This window comes from Nerophis ophidion, linkage group LG06 (assembly GCF_033978795.1).
Source record: "Nerophis ophidion isolate RoL-2023_Sa linkage group LG06, RoL_Noph_v1.0, whole genome shotgun sequence".
In the NCBI taxonomy this organism is placed as follows: Eukaryota; Metazoa; Chordata; class Actinopteri; order Syngnathiformes; family Syngnathidae; genus Nerophis; species Nerophis ophidion.
This window is the reverse complement of record NC_084616.1, coordinates 70,139,404-70,159,995: the sequence shown is the minus strand read 5'-3', so window position 1 is coordinate 70,159,995 and position 20,592 is coordinate 70,139,404. Positions and strand designations below refer to the sequence as shown.

Here is a 20,592-nt window from a genome sequence, read left to right as displayed (position 1 = left end):
ATCTTAAAGGGGAAAATTATCACAATTTCAGAAGGGTTAAAACCAATAAAAATCAGTTCCCAGTGGCTTATTTTATTTTTCAAAGTTTTTTAAAAATTTTACCCATCACGCAATATCCCGAAAAACGGCTTTAAAGTGCCTGATTTTAACCATCGTTATACACACCAGTCCATTTTCCTGTGACGTCACAGCATGACATCACCACAAACAAAGATGGCGGATAGCACAGAAAGGTATAGCATAGTAGTTTGGATTCAACAGATTACGCATGTATTGAAACGGATGGTTGGAGTGTGGAGGCAGATAGCGAAAATTAAATTGAAGACGAAACTGAAGCTATTGAGCCATATCACGACAGACAGCGGAACGGGAGGAAGCAAGGACGAATTTGGCGATCGCCTTCCAACCAACGATTGGTATGTGTTTGTTTGGCATTATATGTGCATGGTGGGAAGGCCTGGATGCAAATATAGCTACAAATGAGGCATAATGATGCAATATGTACATACAGCTAGCCTAAATAGCATGTTAGCATCGATTAGCTGGGAGTCATGCCGTGAGCAAATATGTCTGATTAGCACATAAGTCAATAACATCAACAAAACTCAGCTTTATGATTTCGGTGACTTTATCGTTGGAAATGCCTCTGCTTTGAGTGTCGCAGGATATCCACACATCTCTCTGCCATCTCTGTCGTAGCATCGCTATCGTCGGTAAAGTGTGCGAGGGACTTTCGCATCTTTAGACCACTGGTGCAACTTGAATCCGTCGATTGGTATGTGTTTGTTTGGCATTATATGTGCGTGGTGGGAAGGGCTGGATGCAAATATAGCTACAAATGAGGCATAATGATGCAATATGTACATACAGCTAGCCTAAATAGCATGTTAGCATCGATTAGCTGGCAGTCATGCCGTGAGCAAATATGTCTGATTAGCACATAAGTCAACAACATCAACAAAACTCAGCTTTATAATTTCGGTGACTTTATCGTTGGAAATGCCTCTGCTTTGAGTGTCGCAGGATATCCACACATCTCTCTGCCATCTCTGTCGTAGCATCGCTATCGTCGGTAAAGTGTGCGAGGGACTTTCGCATCTTTAGACCACTGGTGCAACTTGAATCCGTCGATTGGTATGTGTTTGTTTGGCATTAAATGTGGGTGGAGGAAAAGGCTGGATGCAAATATAGCTACAAATGAGGCATAATGATGCAGTATGTACATACAGCTAGCCTAAATAGCATGTTAGCATCGATTAGCTGGCAGTCATGCCGTGAGCAAATATGTCTGATTAGCACATAAGTCAATAACATCAACAAAACTCAGCTTTATGATTTCGGTGACTTTTTCGTTGGAAATGCCTCTGCTTTGAGTGTCGCAGGATATCCACACATTCTTGCCATCTCTGTCGTAGCATCGCTATCGTCAGTAAAGTGTGCGAGGGACTTTCGCATCTTTAGACCACTGGTGCAACTTGAATCCGTCGATTGGTATGTGTTTGTTTGGTATTAAATGTGGGTGGAAGGAAAGGCTGGATGCAAACATAGCTACAAATGAGGCATAATGATGCAATATGTACATACAGCTAGCCTAAATAGCATGTTAGCATCGATTAGCTGGGAGTCATGCCGTGAGCAAATATGTCTGATTAGCACATAAGTCAATAACATCAACAAAACTCAGCTTTATGATTTCGGTGACTTTATCGTTGGAAATGCCTCTGCTTTGAGTGTCGCAGGATATCCACACATCTCTCTGCCATCTCTGTCGTAGCATCGCTATCGTCGGTAAAGTGTGCGAGGGACTTTCGCATCTTTAGACCACTGGTGCAACTTGAATCCGTCGATTGGTATGTGTTTGTTTGGCATTAAATGTGGGTGGAGGAAAAGGCTGGATGCAAATATAGCTACAAATGAGGCATAATGATGCAGTATGTACATACAGCTAGCCTAAATAGCATGGTAGCATCGATTAGCTAGCAGTCATGCCGTGAGCAAATATGTCTGATTAGCACATAAGTCAATAACATCAACAAAACTCAGCTTTATGATTTCGGTGACTTTATCGTTGGAAATGCCTCTGCTTTGAGTGTCGCAGGATATCCACACATTCTTGCCATCTCTGTCGTAGCATCGCTATCGTCGGTAAAGTGTGCGAGGGACTTTCGCATCTTTAGACCACTGGTGCAACTTGAATCTGTCGATTGGTATGTGTTTGTTTGGCATTAAATGTGGGTGGAGGAAAAGGCTGGATGCAAATATAGCTACAAATGAGGCATAATGATGCAGTATGTACATACAGCTAGCCTAAATAGCATGTTATCATCGATTAGCATGCCGTGACCATTGATATGTCTGATTAGCACACTCCACGTAAGTCAACTTGAATCCGTCCCTGATCGTGTTGTTACACCCTCCGACAACACACCGACGAGGCATGATGTCTCCAAGGTACGGAAAACAGTCGAAAAAACGGAAAATAACAGAGCTGATTTGACTTGGTGTGTAATGTGTTTGAGAAAATGGCGGATTGCTTCCCGTTGTGACGTCACGGGTGAAAGGTCATTCCTCCGACAGCGAACAATTGAAAGGCGTTTCAATCGCCAAATTCACCCTTTTAGAGTTCGGAAATCAATTAAGGTATATATTGACGCTTACATAGGTCTGGTGATAATGTTCCCCTTTAACACTGCGATTTTTGATTGATCGATTGATTAATACTTTTATTAGTAGATTGCACAGTTCAGTATATATTCCGTACAATTGACCACTAAATGGTAACACCCGAATACGTTTTTCAACTTGTTTAAGTCGGGGTCCACGTTAATCAATTCATGGTAGACTACACTTTTGGGAAACAGCACCGGACAATGTTTATGAGTTCATGGTCAAATCAAGCAGATCGCAGAGAAATGATGTGTTTTTCCCGTACAAATTATACAGCAGGCAGTCAACAACTTGACGTATAGCTAACTCAACATGTACAGTGGAGCAAAAAAGTATTTAGTCAGCCACCGATTGTGCAAGTTCTCCCACTTAAAATGATGACAGAGGTCTGTAATTTTCATCATTTTTTAGGGGGCGGTAGGTGTTTGAGCAGGTGGAGGGGATTAGTAATAGCGTCAACACTGGAGAGCTGGATAAGACTGTCCTCTGTTACTTGTCAGTTGAAGCGGCATACAGTTTCAAAGATGGCCGCTCATACAAGCCATCTACTGTAGGGCGAAGGGACAGAAGGTGAGGAACTGACTTCTGTTCTTAGACCAACATCGCAAATATATGCGACCTTCATGTAAAGAAACCTCATAACAATTGCATCACAGTAATCCAATGACCCAACAAATGCAATGTATTGTGTGCTCTTTACGGCGTGGCGCGGTTGTGAGAGTGGCCGTGCCAGCAACCTGAGGGTTCCTGGTTCGATCCCCTCCTTCTACCAACCTCTTCACGTTTTTAATGTCTTTGAGCAAGACACTTCACCCTTGCTCCTGACGGGTCGTGGTTAGGGCCTTGCATGGCAGCTTCCGCCATCAGTGTGTGAATGTGTGACTGCGGAAATAGTGTCAAAAGCGCTTTGAGTACCTTGAAGGTAGAAAAGCGCTATACAAGTACAACCCATTTATCATTTATCATCGGTACACTTCAACTGTGAGAGACAGAATGTGAAAAAAAATACAGGAATTCCCATTTTAGTAATTGTAAAGAATTTATTTGTAAATTATGGTGGAAAATAAGTATTTGGTCAACCATTCAAAGCTCTCACTGATGGAAGGAGGTTTTGGCTCAAAATCTCACGATACATGGCCCCATTCATTCTTTCCTTAACACGGATCAATCGTCCTGTCCCCTTAACAGAAAAACAGCCCCAAAGCATGATTTTTCCACCCCCATGCTTCACAGTAGTTATGGTGTTCTTGGGATGCAACTCAGTATTCTTCTTCCTCCAAACATGGCGAGTTGAGTTTTACCAAAAAGTTCTATTTTGGTTTCATCTGACCACATGACATTCTTCCAATCCTCTGCTGTATCATCTGTGTATCCATCTTGGTATAAACTCAACTCGTCGTGTTTGGAGGAAGAAGAACACCATACCTACTGTGAAGCATGGGGGTGGAAACATCATGCTTTGGGGCTGTTTTTCTGCTAAGGGGACAGGACGATTGATCCGTGTTAAGGAAAGAATGAATGGGGCCATGTATCGCGATATTTAAAGCCAAAACCTCCTTCCATCAGTGAGAGCTTTGAATGGTTGACCAAATACTCATTTTCCACCATAATTTACAAATAAATTCTTTAAAATTCCTACAATCTGAATTCCTGGATTTTTTTTTCACATTCTGTCTCTCACAGTTGAAGTGTACCTATGATGAAAATTACAGACCTCTGTCATCATTTTAAGTGGGAGAACTTGCACAATCGGTGGCTGACTAAATACTTTTTTGCCCCACTGTATTTTGGTATCTTAACACTGCGATACTGCAGCTATTGCAAGTACATAGAAGATTGACATTTATTGGCATGCACAGCAATAGTGAGGTTTTGGGTCGCGGGTCACAGGATAGGTATGGAACTTTAAGTTTGAGTAATTGGGTTCAGTTTCATAGCAATCCATATGTTGCTTACTCATTTTTTGTTTTGTTACTGGTTTTTTTCTTGTTTTTTTCAAGATTTGTTATAACCTGCCTGGGATTATTTAAATTGGCCTCACCGATAACACTTCATTGCAGAGGACACTTGAATATTTTTTTTTAAATATTATTATTATACAAGAAATTTGACACAATGTTAAATAAAAGCATTTGATTTTACATACATTCTTATTAAGAGTTACAGTATACTGTACCTATCGTAACAGAGTCCCTGCTTTTATACCCTTGATTGAAAGCCTGGTGGGATCGTATTTAAGTAAGCTCACAGTTCAGTGAGCAGGGAAGGCGTTTAGCATTCTGTTGTATTTGCCAGTTCAGCTGCAGAGAAGTGGCATATTGTCCCAGCATATGTTAGCACAGAGAAGACAGGCGTTGTGTTGAACCCCGCCACATGCTGGCAGCCCTTTGTGTATAATCCTCATCAAGTCGCTGCTTGGGGAGCAGACCTTGCATTATGGAACCTTTCATAATACCAGGGGGTGGAAAAAAGAAAAACACTATATAGTGAAGTGAAGTGAATTATATTTATATAGCGCTTTTCTCTAGTGACTCAAAGCGCTTTACATAGTAAAACCCAATATCTAAGTTACATTTAAAGCAGTGTGGGTGTCACTGGGAGCAGGTGGGTAAAGTGTCTTGCCCAAGGACACAACAGCAGTGACTAGGATGGTGGAAGCGGGAATCGAACCTGCAACCCTCTAGTTGCTGACACGGCCGCTCTACCAACCGAGCTATACATAAACAGAATGCTGGACGACAGCAAAGACTTACTGCATGTGGAGCAGACGGCGTCCATAAGGTACACCCGTACATGACATGAAATTCAACAAGGTCCCCACAAAGAAGGATAAAAACAACTGAAATCTTCTTGATTGCTAAAACAAAGTAGATGCGGGAAATATAAGACATGAAACTGCTACGGGAAAATACCAAATAGAGAGAAAAAGCCACCAAAATAGCAAGACAAGAAGTAAAACACTACAGACAGGAAAACCCCCAAAAAGTCCAAATAAGGTAGGGTGTGATGTCACAGGTGGTGACAGTACACCTACTTTGAGACAAGAGCTATAGTGATGCATGCTTGGTTATGCTTTAAAGTTATATCCATCCATGACTTTTTACTGTCAACTGGGTTTATGATTTCTGCAGGTTGTGTGCCTCCGGGTTTTTTCAATGCAAAAATTGTGCCTTAGCTCAAAAAAAGGTTGTGTGACGTTTGGCTGGCATCGTGGTGCGTATTTGTTCTCCCGAAAGTGCAGTAGGATAAGGACACAGCCTTCACTACATCCGTACATATAAGTAACTATAAGTAACTCTATAATAATATCTGGTAGATAAGACTTACTGCTAGACACCCACCTCTATTTAATAATACAACTTTAAAATTTGACAACCAAATAATAAAACAAGGTGACTCTGTAAAAAATCTGGGTATTATCTTCGACCCAACTTTCTCCTTTGAGGCACACATTAAAAGCGTTACTAAAACGGCCTTCTTTCATCTCCGTAATATCGCTAAAATTCGCTCCATTTTGTCCACTAAAGACGCTGAGATCATTATCCATGCGTTTGTTACGTCTCGTCTCGATTACTGTAACGTACCGTTTTCGGGTCTCCCCATGTCTAGCATTAAAAGATTACAGTTGGTACAAAATGCGGCTGCTAGACTTTTGACAAGAACAAGAAAGTTTGATCACATTACGCCTGTACTGGCTCACCTGCACTGGCTTCCTGTGCACTTAAGATGTGACTTTAAGGTTTTACTACTTACGTATAAAATACTACACGGTCTAGCTCCAGCCTATCTTGCCGATTGTATTGTACCATATGTCCCGGCAAGAAATCTGCGTTCAAAAGACTCCGGCTTATTAGTGATTCCTAGAGCTCAAAAAAAGTCTGCGGGCTATAGAGCGTTTTCCGTTCGGGCTCCAGTACTCTGGAATGCCCTCCCGGTAACAGTTCGAGATGCTACCTCAGTAGAAGCATTTAAGTCTCATCTTAAAACTCATCTGTATACTCTAGCCTTTAAATAGACCTCCTTTTTAGACCAGTTGATCTGCCGCTTCTTTTCTTTCTCCTATGTCCCCCCCTCCCTTGTGGAGGGGGTCTGGTCCAATGACCATGGATGAAGTACTGACTGTCCAGAGTCGAGACCCAGGATGGACCGCTCGCCTGTATCGGTTGGGGACATCTCTACGCTGCTGATCCGCTTGAGATGGTTTCCTGTGGACGGGACTTTCGCTGCTGTCTTGGAGCCACTATGGATTGAACTTTCACAGTATCATGTTAGACCCGCTCGACATCCATTGCTTTCGGTCCCCTAGAGGGGGGGGGGGGGGGGGGGTTGCCCACATCTGAGGTCCTCTCCAAGGTTTCTCATAGTCAGCATTGTCACTGGCGTCCCACTGGATGTGAATTCTCCCTGCCCACTGGGTGTGAGTTTTCCTTGCCCTTTTGTGGGTTCTCCCGAGGATGTTGTAGTCGTAAGGACTTGTGCAGTCCTTTGAGACATTTGTGATTTGGGGCTATATAAATAAACATTGATTGATTGATTGATTGATTGTCAAATGTTCGAGTGGAACAAGTTATAAGGAGTTTAACGCACCAAATGCCAGTATAAACAGTAAGAACCATTCCACCGAATCAGAGCCAGCTGTGCTGTGATTATCTCAAAAAAACGCAAGTTTAATTTCAGGGGTTTTTGTCCAAACCCAAAAAGGACTCATTTGAGTGACAGGACTGAAAGTAACGAGTGAGTCTTTAACATATATTTATTAAATATAATGAATACAGAATAGGCTTCACGGTGGAAGAGGGGTTAGTGCGTCTGCCTCACAATACGAAGGTCCTGCAGTCCTGGGTTCAAATCCAGGCTCGGGATCTTTCTGTGTGGAGTTTGCATGTTCTCCCCGTGAATGCGTGGGTTCCCTCCGGGTACTCCGGCTTCCTCCCACTTCCAAAGACATGCACCTGGGGATAGGTTGATTGGCAACACTAAATTGGCCCTAGTGTGTGAATGTGAGTGTGAATGTTGTCTGTCTATCTGTGTTGGCCCTGCGATGAGGTGGCAACTTGTCCAGGGTGTACCCCTCCTTCCGCCCGATTGTAGCTGTGATAGGCGCCAGCGCCCCCCGCGACCCCGTAAGGGAATAAGCGGCAGAAAATGGATGGAATACAGAATAGCCATATTTATGCTGATAATAGATATGTTGACAGTAAGCACATAGTAGTGATAAAGCACGGATGTCAAACTCTGGCCCGACGTGTAATTAAATTTGGCCCTTGAGGCAATATCAAATTAACATTATAGCTGGCCCGCCGTTATTACACAGCAGCGGTGCCGCTGTAACACCGCAATTTCTCACACTTGCAAATCCTCCCGAAGTTCAGTGCCCCCCCCCGCCCGAAAATCTCCCGGGGCAAGCAAGCATTCTCCCGATTTCCACCCGGACATCAATATTGAGGGCGTGCCTTAAATGCACTGCCTTTAGCATTCTTTACAACCTGTCGCCACGTCCGCATTTCCTCCATACAAACAGCGTTCGATTCCCGCTTGTGCCATCCTAGTTACTGCCGTTGTGTCCTTGGGCAAGACACTTTACCCAACTGCTCCCAGTGCCACCCACACTGGTTTAAATGTAACTTAGATATTGGGTGTCACTATGTAAAGCGCTTTGAGTCACTTGAGAAAAAGCGCTATATAAATATAATCCACTTCACTTGCATAATATATGCGGCTATTACACACATAAGTGAATGCACATAATTGGTCAACAGCAATACAGGTCACACTGAGGGTGGCCGTATAAACAATTTCAACACTGTTACAAATATGCGCCACACTGTGAACTCACACCAAACTTTTGATTGATTGATTGATACTTTTATTAGTAGATTGCACAGTTCAGTACATATTCCGTACAATTGACCACTAAATGGTAACACCCGAATAAGTTTTTCAACTTGTTTAAGTCGGGGTCCACGTTAATCAATTCATGGTACAAATATATACTATCAACATAATTCAGTCATCACACAAGTTAATCATCATAGTATGTACATTGAATTATTTACATTATTTACAATCCGGGGGGTGGGATGAGGAGCTTTGGTTGATATCAGTACTTCAGTCATCAACAATTGCATCAACAGAGAAATGTGGACATTGAAACAGTGTAGGTCTTACTTAGTAGGATATGTACAGCCAGCAGAGAACATAGTGAGTTCACATAGCATAAGAACAAGTAAATACATTAGAAGTACATTTGAGTTGTTTATAATCCGGGGAGATGGGATGTGAATGGAGGAGGGTATTAGTAAAGTGTTGAAGTTGCCTGGAGGTGTTGTTTTAGAGCGGTTTTGGAGGAATATAGAGATGCACTTACTTTTATACCTGTTGGGAGTGCATTCCACATTGATGTGGCATAGAAAGAGAATGAGTTAAGACCTTTGTTAGATCGAAATCTGGGTTTAACGTGGTTTGTGGAGCTCCCCCTGGTGTTGTGGTTATGGCGGTCATTTACGTTAAGGAAGTAGTTGGACATGTACTTCGGTATCAGGGTGGTGTAGCGGATTTTATAGACTAGGCTCAGTGCAAGTTGTTTTACTCTGTCCTCCACCCTGAGCCAGCCCACTTTGGAGAAGTGGGTTGGAGTGAGGTGTGATCTGGGGTGGAGGTCTAAAAGTAACCGGATTAGCTTATTCTGGGATGTTTTGAGTCTAGATTTGAGGGTTTTGGAGGTGCTGGGGTACCAGGAGGTGCAAGCGTAATCGAAGAAGGGTTGAATGAGAGTTCCCGCTAGAATCTTCAAGGTGCTTTTGTTGACCAGAGAGGAGATTCTGTAGAGGAATCTCGTTCTTTGGTTGACCATTTTGATCACCTTGGTTGCCATTTTATCACAGGAAAGATTAGCCTCTAGAATGGAACCTAGGTAGGTGATCTCATCCTTCCTGGTGATAACAATGTCACCCACTTTTATAGTGAAGTCACTTACTTTCTTAAGTTTGATATGGGACCCAAATAGGATGGATCACAAGAATCACAAACACATTTTGGGAGAACATCTTCACTGTAACATTACATAAACACAACAGAACAAATACCCAGAACCCCTTGCAGCACTAACTCTTTCGGGACGCTACAGTATATTTTGATATTTACCTCAGCAGGCTGCAAATAGAAAAGAGGCATTAAATGTGTATTTAAATTTTATTTGATATGCCATTGATATTTTTTAATTATTATTATTATTATTATTATTTGAAACTCGATTTTGCATGTCACTATAAGGTTATATAAGCCTTGCTTGGTCAATATTCAATGCAAAACTTGTTTGGGTCCCTATTAAAAGGTTCATTTGTTCAGTTTTAAATTTTGGCCCACTCTGTATTTGACTTTGACACCCCTGTGATAAAGAAAGAAATGTTAATGTGTGAACTTATTTCTGGCTTACCTGTGGATTGACGAGGATCTGATAAGAATGTGGTAATGAGTTATCAAATCTAAATCAAATCAACTTTATTTATAAAGCACATTTAAAATTTACCACAGGGGTAGCCAAAGTGCTGTACAATGGGCAGCTTAAAAGATAATACGAAGACCGAGCAAACAACACAACACAAACAGAACATGATAAGAAATAAATAAATAAAACATAAAAACAGGTTCACAGCAGGTGTATAATAGGGCGCCATTGCAGGATGAATATCACTCAGTGTTAAAAGCCAAGGAATAAAAGTATGTTTCTAAGAGAGATTTAAAAACAGGAAGAGAGGAGGCTTGTCTAACACTCAGGTAGGTCGTTCCAGAGCTTGGGAGCAGCAGCAGCGGCGAAAGCTCTGTCACCTCTAAGCTTCAGCCTTGTGTCAGGGACCGTCAGTAGCAGCATTTTAGGGATCGAGTGGGGCAGTAAGGCTGAAGGAGGTCGGAGAGATATGTTGGCGCGAGGTTGTTTAGACATTTAAAAACAAATAGGAGTTTAAAATTGATTCGATAACAAGTGACAGGACTGTGCCAAAACCCAGAGACACAGGTAAAGTTGGATTTTAAGTTTAATTGTTTTCTTTAAATAAATAAATAGTAGAAATGTCCGATAATGGATTTTTTGCCGGTATCTAATATTGTCCAGGGTTGGGGAGGAGACCCTGCCCCAAGTGGAGGAGTTCAAGTACCTAGGAGTCTTGTTCACGAGTGGGGGAAGAGTGGATCGTGAGATCGACAGGCGGATCGGTGCGGCGTCTTCAGTAATGCGGACGTTGTACCCATCCGTTGTGGTGAAGAAGGAGCTGAGCCGGAAGGCAAAGCTCTCAATTTACCGGTCGATCTACGTTCCCATCCTCACCTATGGTCATGAGCTTTGGGTCATGACCGAAAGGATAAGATCACGGGTACAAGCGGCCGAAATGAGTTTCCTCCGCCGTGTGGCGGGGCTCTCCCTTAGAGATAGGGTGAGAAGCTCTGCCATCCGGGAGGAACTCAAAGTAAAGCTGCTGCTCCTTCACATCGAGAGGAGCCAGATGAGGTGGTTCGGGCATCTGGTCAGGATGCCACCCGAACGCCTCCCTAGGGATGTGTTTAGGGCACGTCCAGCTGGTAGAAGGCCACAGGGAAGACCCAGGACACGTTGGGAAGACTATGTCTCTCGGCTGGCCTGGGAACGCCTCGGGATCCCCCGGGAAGAGCTAGACGAAGTGGCTGGGGAGAGGGAAGTCTGGGTTTCCCTGCTTAGGCTGTTGCCCCCGCGACCCGACCTCGGATAAGCGGAAGAAGATGGGTGGATGGATAATATTGTCCAACTCTTAATTACCGATTAATCAACCGATACCGATACATCAAGTCGTGGAATTAACACATTATTATGCCTAAATGTGTTGTGATGCTCCGCTGGATGCATTAAACAAGGTTTTCCAAAATAAATAAACTTTTTAACATCCCTCAAAACAGCATCTTGGAATTAGGGACATACTCTCCCAGAGAGAGCACGAGGAGGTTGAGGTGGGCGGGGTGTAGGGGGTGTAAATTTTAGCATCCCAGAAGAGTTAGTACTGCAAGGGGTTCTGGGTATTTGTTCTGTTGTATATATGTTGTGTTACGGTGCGAAATGTGTGTAATTCTTGTTTGGTGTGGGTTCACAGTGTGGCGCATATTTGTAACAGTGTTAAAGTTGTTTAAACGGCCACCCTCAGTGTGACCTGTATGGCTGTTGACCAAGTATGCCTTGCATTCACTTGTGTGTGTGTGAAAAGCCGTAGATATTGTGTGATTGGGCCAGCATGCAAAGGCAGTGCCTTTAAGGTTTATTGGCGCTCTGTACTTCTCCATACGTCCGTGTACCACTCGGTAGAGCGGCGTTTTAAAAAGTCATTCATTTTACTTATTGAAACCGATACCGATAATTTCCGATATTACATTTTAAAGCATTTATCGGCCGAATATATCAATATTCCGATGTTATCAGACATCTCTAATGAATAGGTTTGGATAAAACACATTCGTTTTTAATTTCTGAAGTATTTAAATATGTTTCTTTGATGGCAACGAAACCATGCACCAAATTGGTCAGGGTTGAATTGATCTTAAAAATTGTATTTATTTTATATGCAATCGGTCAATGTATGTTGCAATTAAAATTGGAGCGCATTTATTAATGTTGTCTGACTAGGACGCAAAAGGCACCGATGAGCCTGGAATGGCCCACAACTGTTTCTGCAAACTTAAATAATAAGACATGATAATTTGTACTTTCTCAAGAGATATATCCTAACGGAATGTTATTGATTTCAATTATGATACCATACACCTGGGCTGTGCTCAGATAGCGAGGTCTACTGTGGACTTTGTTTCACAAATGTTCATGCACTGAATTAGTCTGATCTCTCAAATAGTTCTGCTCTAAAGAAGCATGCCACAATCCATGGAAACACCTTAATCTGATCATGTTTATCTTTTGAGAAACCGGACTAACACACCTAGATTATGCGATTCGAAACCAAATCGCTCAAGTGGGTGCGTGCTTACAGAGAGGACCATTGTATCGCGAGTGCGTCAGTTTGAACACCCGGGATATAACCTGGAAGCAGCTACCATTGAATCAAAATAGGCAACTACTGGAATCCGGAGGAGAATATTTTTGCCTAAAAAAATTAAAAGAACGGAACTTTTGGAAGTGCATCGATGGGAGAAAAAACAGAAGCAGAGATGTATTATTATTAGATGGTAGCTAAGGCAATGGAGAATGCGGCTTCATTCGGAGTCCAGAACTAAATACGAGTGAGATGGAAGAGAGGCAGGCAAACAAAAGCAAAAAAAGAAAGCGTGCACAGACCTTTTCACCATGCAGGTGTGCACTCCAAACTGATTAGCAATGGCTCTGTATTCAGAACAATTGGCAAACTCGTCCCCAGCAATAGTAATCCTCTGCACAAACTGTCTTTTCCCTTGGATTTAAAATTCTTCCCCTTAATCCACAGTTATTAAATGAACTCTGAAACATTGGAAAGTTTTGTTTCCATGATTCTTGGTCTGAAAATTTCTTCGAAACAACTCTCCCGCCAGTCTTTCTTTGCTTCGGACCTGCATCTGCTGTGAGACCTTATTGGTATTAGTGTCATATTCGTGGCGTTGTCCATTATGATTTTCTTGATGCTGTCTGCTATTTATTATCGGCATAGCCATTAGAGACATAACATCTGTAATATGTGCCAATATTACAGCGGACATCAGGAACAACAAGAACCCGGCTGTTGACTTGTAAGGAGCTGCCGATGCCTTGTTTTGGTGTGACGTCATAGTCAACCGGAAAATCAATACAGTGGGGCAAAAAAGTATTTAGTCAGCCACCGATTGTGCAAGTTCTCCCACTTAAAATGATGACAGAGGTCTGTAATTTTCATCATAGGTACACTTCAACTGTGAGAGACAGAATGTGAAAAAAAAATCCAGGAATTCACATTGTAGGAATTTTAAATAATTTATTTGTAAATCATGGTGGAAAATAAGTATTTGGTCAACAATTCAAAGAAGATTAAAATACAATTAAAAAAGCGGTCTTAGCCTAGACCCTGGAGTAGGGGTGCAGACTGAGGCTAAGGGAAAAAAAAAAAAAAAAAACAACTCATAGCCATAGTACACATCCCTCTTCCATGTGTGTAAGAGAGAAACATCAAACATCAAAGAACACAGAGGACATTAAAGACATTAAAGCAGCAGATACAACCAGACACTTCTACATACAGCTATGAATAAAAAGTAAAATAAACATATCCACTGTGATATATATATATATATATATATACAGTATATAATGTATATTTATTTATTTTGCCGTTTTTGTTGACATGTTAAAGGTGTTTTAATGAATATACATGCATGTTTAACACATAGATTCCTATCTTTAATGAAGACAAGAATATAAGTTGGTGTATTACCTGATTCTGATGACTTGCATTGATTGGAATCAGACAGTATAGTGCTGATAACGTCCCGGTTTTCAAATGGAGGAGAAAAAAAGTTCCTCCTTCCTGTCTAATACATCATGAAAGTCGTTGGTTTTTGGCATCTTATTTGTCCAGCTTCCATATTCGTTTTTATACACTTTACAAGAAATACATTGACGGCAAACTCCGTAGTTTGCTTGTATGCGCTGGCTTTCGGAGACTGTTATTTTGTTAGCGCAGGCGCAATGGAGCGACACTTTTATTGTGAAGACAGGAACTGTGCGATCGGTCTTTAGGCTTTTGACGGGAAGTACGGTTGAAATAAAAAGTGTCTTTTTTCCTTTACACTTTTGATTGATTGGTTGATTGATTGAAACTTTTATTAGTAGATTGCACAGTACAGTACATATTCCGTACAGTTGACCACTAAATGGTAACTCTCCAATAAGATTTTCAACATGTCGGGTTCTACGTGTGACGGTCACGTGACCACCTGGCTCTGTTTGATTGGTCCAACGTCACCAGTGACTGCATGTGATTGGTGAAACGCGAGCATGCGTAGTTCCTACTTTGAATGTGTGTCTGACAAAAACAAAACAAACAAAGCGTGCATTAACAGATCAATAAAAATAAAAAAGTAGCGAGTAGCGTCCTGATTGCAGATAAATGGAGCGGAGTAAAAGTAGCGTTTCTTCTCTATAAATATACTCAAGTAAAAGTAAAAGTATGTTGCATAAAAACTATTCTTAGAAGTACAATTTATCCCAAAAGTTACTCAAGTAGATGTAACGGAGTACATGTAGCGCGTTACTACCCACCTCTGCACATAGGTAACATTTAGCTGAGCTCCGGAGCTGCCGTAAAGTACCAGTTTATAATGTTTTTCTCTGCTATTCATTTTTTTGCAGTGACCCCAATCAGCCAGTCCCACAGGATACAAAGTTCATTCACACAAAGCCCAACAGATTCGAGGAGGTAGCCTGGACAAAGTACAACCCCAAAGACCAGCTCTACCTTCATATCGGTCTCAAACCTCGAGTCCGAGACCACTACCGGGCAACCAAGGTTGCTTTCTGGCTGGAACTGGTGCCGCATCTCCACAACATAAATGAATTTTTCCAGTATGTATCAACTACCACTAAAATCCCGCCGCAAGACACAACGCCGTACCCTTACACCAAGCGATTCCCAAACAAAAACAACTGGCCCTCCACTACTCGCCATCCGGGTTTGCCGTCCTCTAACACCAAGCACACCACAGACCGGCAGAAAAGCGGCGACTTCACCGAGGAAGCCACCGTGGTGATTGAGACCAAGCGGGACTACTCCACCGAGTTAAGCGTCACCATTGCTGTGGGAGCCTCCCTCCTGTTCTTGAACATCCTGGCCTTCGCAGCATTGTACTACAAAAAAGACAAGCGACGGGCCGACTCCACCCGCCACGTTCTCACCCCGCAGCACAATTCCACACCTGCCAATGCGGCCCCTGCCGCCAACGACATGGCTCACCTGCAGAGTGAGGAGTTGATGTCGCTGCAGATGAAGCAGATGGAGCATGAGCACCACCGCGAGTGTGAGTCCATTCAGGCGCACGACGCTCTACGTCTCGCCTGCCCGCCCGACTACACGCTCACACTTCGCCGCTCGCCAGAGGACGTACCGCTGATGACGCCCAGCACCATCACCATGATCCCTAACTCACTGGCTAACATGCAGCCTGTGCACAACTTCAACACTTTTGGAGGCAGTCAGAACAGCACCAACCTTCCCCATGGCCACTCAACAACGCGGGTATAGCTCTGCCCAGATTGGACCGGACCAGATTCCCACTTGAAGCAAGAACCGGTAAAACAAAGTCATACGAAAGAAATGGACAACGTGAAGCACAGACTCCAAAGTTCAAAGAGATGTTATTTTGCTATGCTGCCTTCTTGATAAAATATACATGGTATAAATTGATGTCTTTTTAACATAAAGTAAGAAATGTGAATGTTACTATAATAACTATGTTGAGCTAAGCTTCTCTGAGTTTTTTTTAAGAGTTTTACCAAAATAAGAACCCAAGTTGTGACTGTTGCGATGCATTTTAATACTAAACAAAACTATTGCATTGCAACAAAGACATACAAAGACAACCTTTGTATTATTCTATTCATTATTAAAAATGTATCGAACTCTTAACTACAGGGGTGTCCAAACTGATTCCGCCAAGGAGCCACATACCAAAATCCACCCATCTTCTTCCGCTTACCCAAAGTGGGGTCGTGGGGGAAGCAGCCTTAGCAGAGAAGTCCAGACTTCTCTTACCCCAGCTACTTTGTCCAACTCTTCCCCGGGGATCCCGAGGCGTTCCCAGGCCAGCTAGTAGACATGGTCTCTCCACCGTGTCATGGGTCTTCCCAATGGTCCAGTACTGAGGGAGGCGTTCAGGGGGGCATTCTGACAGGATCCCCGAACCACCGCATCCGGCTCCTCTTTACTCCTGCCAAATGGCATAGCTTCTTAAGTTAAAGTTAAAGTACCGATGATTGTCACACACACACTAGGTGTGGTGAAATTTGTCCTCTGCATTTGACCCATCCCTTTGATCACTCCCTGGGAAACGAGGGGAGCAGTGGGCAGCAGCGGCGCCACCCCCGGGAATCATTTATGGTGATTTAACCCCCAATTCGAACCCTTGATGCTGAGTGCGAATCCCATTTTTTTACAGTCAATCAATCAATCAATGTTTACTTATATAGCCCTAAATCACTAGTGTCTCAAAGGGCTGCACAAACCACTACGACATCCTCGGTAGGCCCACATAAGGGCAGGGAAAACTCACACCCAGTGGGACGTCGGTGACAATGATGACTATGAGAACCTTGGAGAGGAGGAAAGCAATGGATGTCGAGCGGGTCTAACATGATACTGTGAGAGTTCAATCCATAATGGATCCAACACGGTCGCGAGAGTCCAGTCCAAAGCGGATCCACCACAGCAGCGAGAGTCCCGTTCACAGTGGAGCCAGCAGGAAACCATCCCAAGCGGAGGCGGATCAGCAGCGCAGAGATGTCCCCAGCCGATACACAGGCAAGCAGTACATGGCCATCGGATCGGACCGGACCCCCTCCACAAGGGAGAGTGGGACATAGGCATACAGTCTTTGGTATGACTCAGCCGGGATTTGAACTCCCAACTTATCACTCTCAGGGCGGACACTCTAACCTCTAGGCCACTGAGTATGTCTAAGGGAGAGCCCCGCCACCTGACGGAGAAAACTCATTTTGGTCTCTTGTAACTGTGATCTTGTCCTTTGGTCATAACCCAAAACTCACAACCATAGGTGAGGATAGGAATGTAGATCTACTGGTAAATTGAGAGCTTTGCCTTACAGTTTAGCTCCTTTTTCACCACAACCGACCGATACAGGGTCTGAATCACCGATCCACCTGTTGATCATACAATCAACTCTTTCCTCACTCATGAACAAGACCCCAAGGTACTTGAGCTCCTCCACTTGGGGCAGGATCTCCTCCACAACACGAATATGAAAATCCACCCTTTTCCGGGCGAGAACCATGGAATTGAACTTGGAAGTGCTGATTTTCATCCCAGTCACTTCACACTCAGCTGCACCCTGATCCAGTGAGAGCTGAAGGTCCTGGTCAGATGAAGCCACCAGGACCAAGCCATTCCGCAAAAAGCAGAGATCTAATCCTGCACCCACCAAACCGGAACCTCTCAGTGCCGCGACTGCACCTAGAAATTATGTCCATAAAAATTGTAAACAGAATCGGTGACAAAGGGCAGCCCTCACCGGAAATGGGTCCGACTTATTGCCGGCACCAAGCTCTGACACTGATCAATCGGGCGGTCCGATACCCCATACTCTCTGAACACTCTCCACAGGACATTTAAAGAGACATGGTCAAAGGCCTTCTCCAAGTCCACAAAACACATGTAAGACTGGTTGGGCAAACTCCATGTATCCTCAATGATCGTGCCAAGAGTACGTCCATAATTCCACGACCATGACGAAAACCCTTCAGTTACCCTTTTTAAATAAATAAATAAATAAATGATAAATGGGTTGTACTTGTATAGCGCTTTTCTACCTTCAAGGTACTCAAAGCGCTTTGACACTACTTCCACATTTACCCATTCACACACACATTCACACACTGATGGAGTGAGCTGCCATGCAAGGCGCCAACCAGCACCCATCAGGAGCAAGGGTGAAGTGTCTTGCTCAGGACACAACGGACGTGACGAGGTTGGTTCTAGGTGGGATTTGAACCAGTGACCCTCGGGTTGCGCACGGCCACTCACCCACTGCGCCACGCCGTCCCTAAATAAATGTAAATAGAGGAACCACCACCACCCCAGTCTGCCAATACAGAGGGACCCCCACCGATTTCCAAGCAATGCTCCAGAGTCATGTCAACCATGACAGCTTTAAAGCATCCAGAACCTTGAGGAACTCCCTTGGCCTGTCGGTACCTGTCCGCTGCCTCTGGAGTCACATGAGCCAAAAGGACCCGATAGGACTCCTTCAACTTGACTGGTGTACCGCCACGGGAGCCACCGACCACCTTAAGATCGCAGCTTCGATCGACTTCCTTGAAAATAGAGGCACACACGTCCAGCGCCTCCCTTGTAACATGTTCCAAGATCTCCCAGATGTGGGAATTGAAACTCTCACAGACGGGAGACTCTGCCTGACGTTCTCAGCGGTGGATATTTTCCAACTGTTAAAAATACTAAAAACAATAATGTTAATTATATATATAATCAAAAAAGCCTGCCTGTCAGCTTTTCTGTTTTTCTTACTTTCAGAATGTGACACAGGCCAGTAAAAATTGAGCTGTGGGCAGCACTGTTTGGACACCCCTGCTTTACTGAGTGACAGAACATGAATTTACAAAAACAAATAAAAGAAAACATGTGGCAATCAAAGAAGGGGGAAAAATCATAAAAAACATAATTTATAGAATTCTCCTGTTGTTGTTTTATTTTGGCTGTTCAGTTCTGCGCTTTTTATTGAGGTGTAAATACTGTATACTGTGTGTATTTGTCATTAGTTTCCCCTTCATTCAGTCCTGTTTTTTTTTTGCAATAGAACCAAAACAATTCAAGTCTTTGGAAGTTCAAGAGGACAAGCTTGTAAGATTATTCTGCGGTGACAACTCATTCTAATCTTCATTCCAGACTTGTTTGATGGCCCTCATGTGATCTGTTCACACGTTTGCTGGTTTTACTTCCAAAAATGTTCTTTGTGATCGTCCCTTTGTTCTTTCCATCCCACTCTGCTCTTTACCTACAATGTGCTCATAAATGCATTATTACAGACTTTTTTTTAAAAAAGGCAGTAATACTATTAGTTGTAAAGGAATATTTGTTGATATACAGTATTTCAAGTTCCACTCATATGCTAGCAATATGTAAAATAATATGTTGGCCTGTAATATATTTTGGGTGACAAAGCAAGTGAATGATTGTAAATATTATTATTTATTCCTGTAAAACAAAAGCAAATTAAATTGCTAATTCTGATTATGATACAAATGGGATAAAATATTTCCTCAATTCATTTCTATTTGAAAAAATAAAATAACTTGAAAAGATTTTTGACAACCTTTGAAAATGGTTACTTTAACATATTTGATTGCTGTTTTGCCTTAAGTGATACAATAGATATTTCTGGCTGAACCACTGTATAAAGTTTTTCTGCAATGTTTTTTTTAATAAAATATCAAAGTATTTTCTATAAAGAGAGAGACTACTTGAACGCCTCAACTGAGTCTGATTTTGAATATTTAAACGTTAAAGACAATCCTGGAAGACCAAGTTTTTAAACGTGAAGGTGCATTTTAGTACATATTTTTGTTGTCGGTCGCAGTATTATTCATTTCTGTCTGCTTTGCACATTTCTGAACTTCTTGTTGTGACTTTGACATTTAGTAATATATACAATAATACAAACAAATAATACAAAATGTATGGGTGTAATCAGCATCCCGCTTTTGGTACCGTATGTTACAAGAAGCATTTAAGTCTCACCTTAAAACTCATCTGTATACTCTAACCTTTAAATAGACCTCCTTTTTAGACCAGTTGATCTGCCGCTTCTTTTCTTTCTCCTATATCCCCCCCTCCCTTGTGGAGGGGGTCCGGTCCGATTACCATGGATGAAGTACTGGCTGTCCAGAGTCGAGACCCAGGATGGACCGCTCGCCTGTATCGGTTGGGGACATCTCTACGCTGCTGATCCGCCTCCGCTTGAGATGGTTTCCTGTGGACGGGACTCTCGCTGCTGTCTTGGATCCGCTTCGAACTGAACTCTCGCGGCTGTGTTGGAGCCACTATGGATTGAACTTTCACAGTATCATGTTAGACCCGCTCGACATCCATTGCTTTCGGTCCCCTAGAGGGGGGGGGGGGGGGGTTGCCCACATCTGAGGTCCTCTCCAAGGTTTCTCATAGTCAGCATTGTCACTGGCGTCCCACTGGATGTGAATTCTCCCTG

General features: G+C 43.0%; 1 protein-coding gene across 1 annotated transcript in view; it reads left to right on the top strand.

The window, feature by feature from the left end:
* Window positions 1-19,848, top strand: part of nlgn4xa (neuroligin 4 X-linked a) — a 254,586-nt gene extending 234,738 nt beyond the window's left edge. The window contains exon 6 of the mRNA XM_061904746.1: window positions 14,993-19,848. Coding sequence (XP_061760730.1) covers window positions 14,993-15,881 — 889 coding nt within the window. The 3' untranslated portion in view covers window positions 15,882-19,848. The remainder of the gene's footprint in view (window positions 1-14,992) is intronic.
* Window positions 19,849-20,592: the final 744 nt, after the last annotated feature.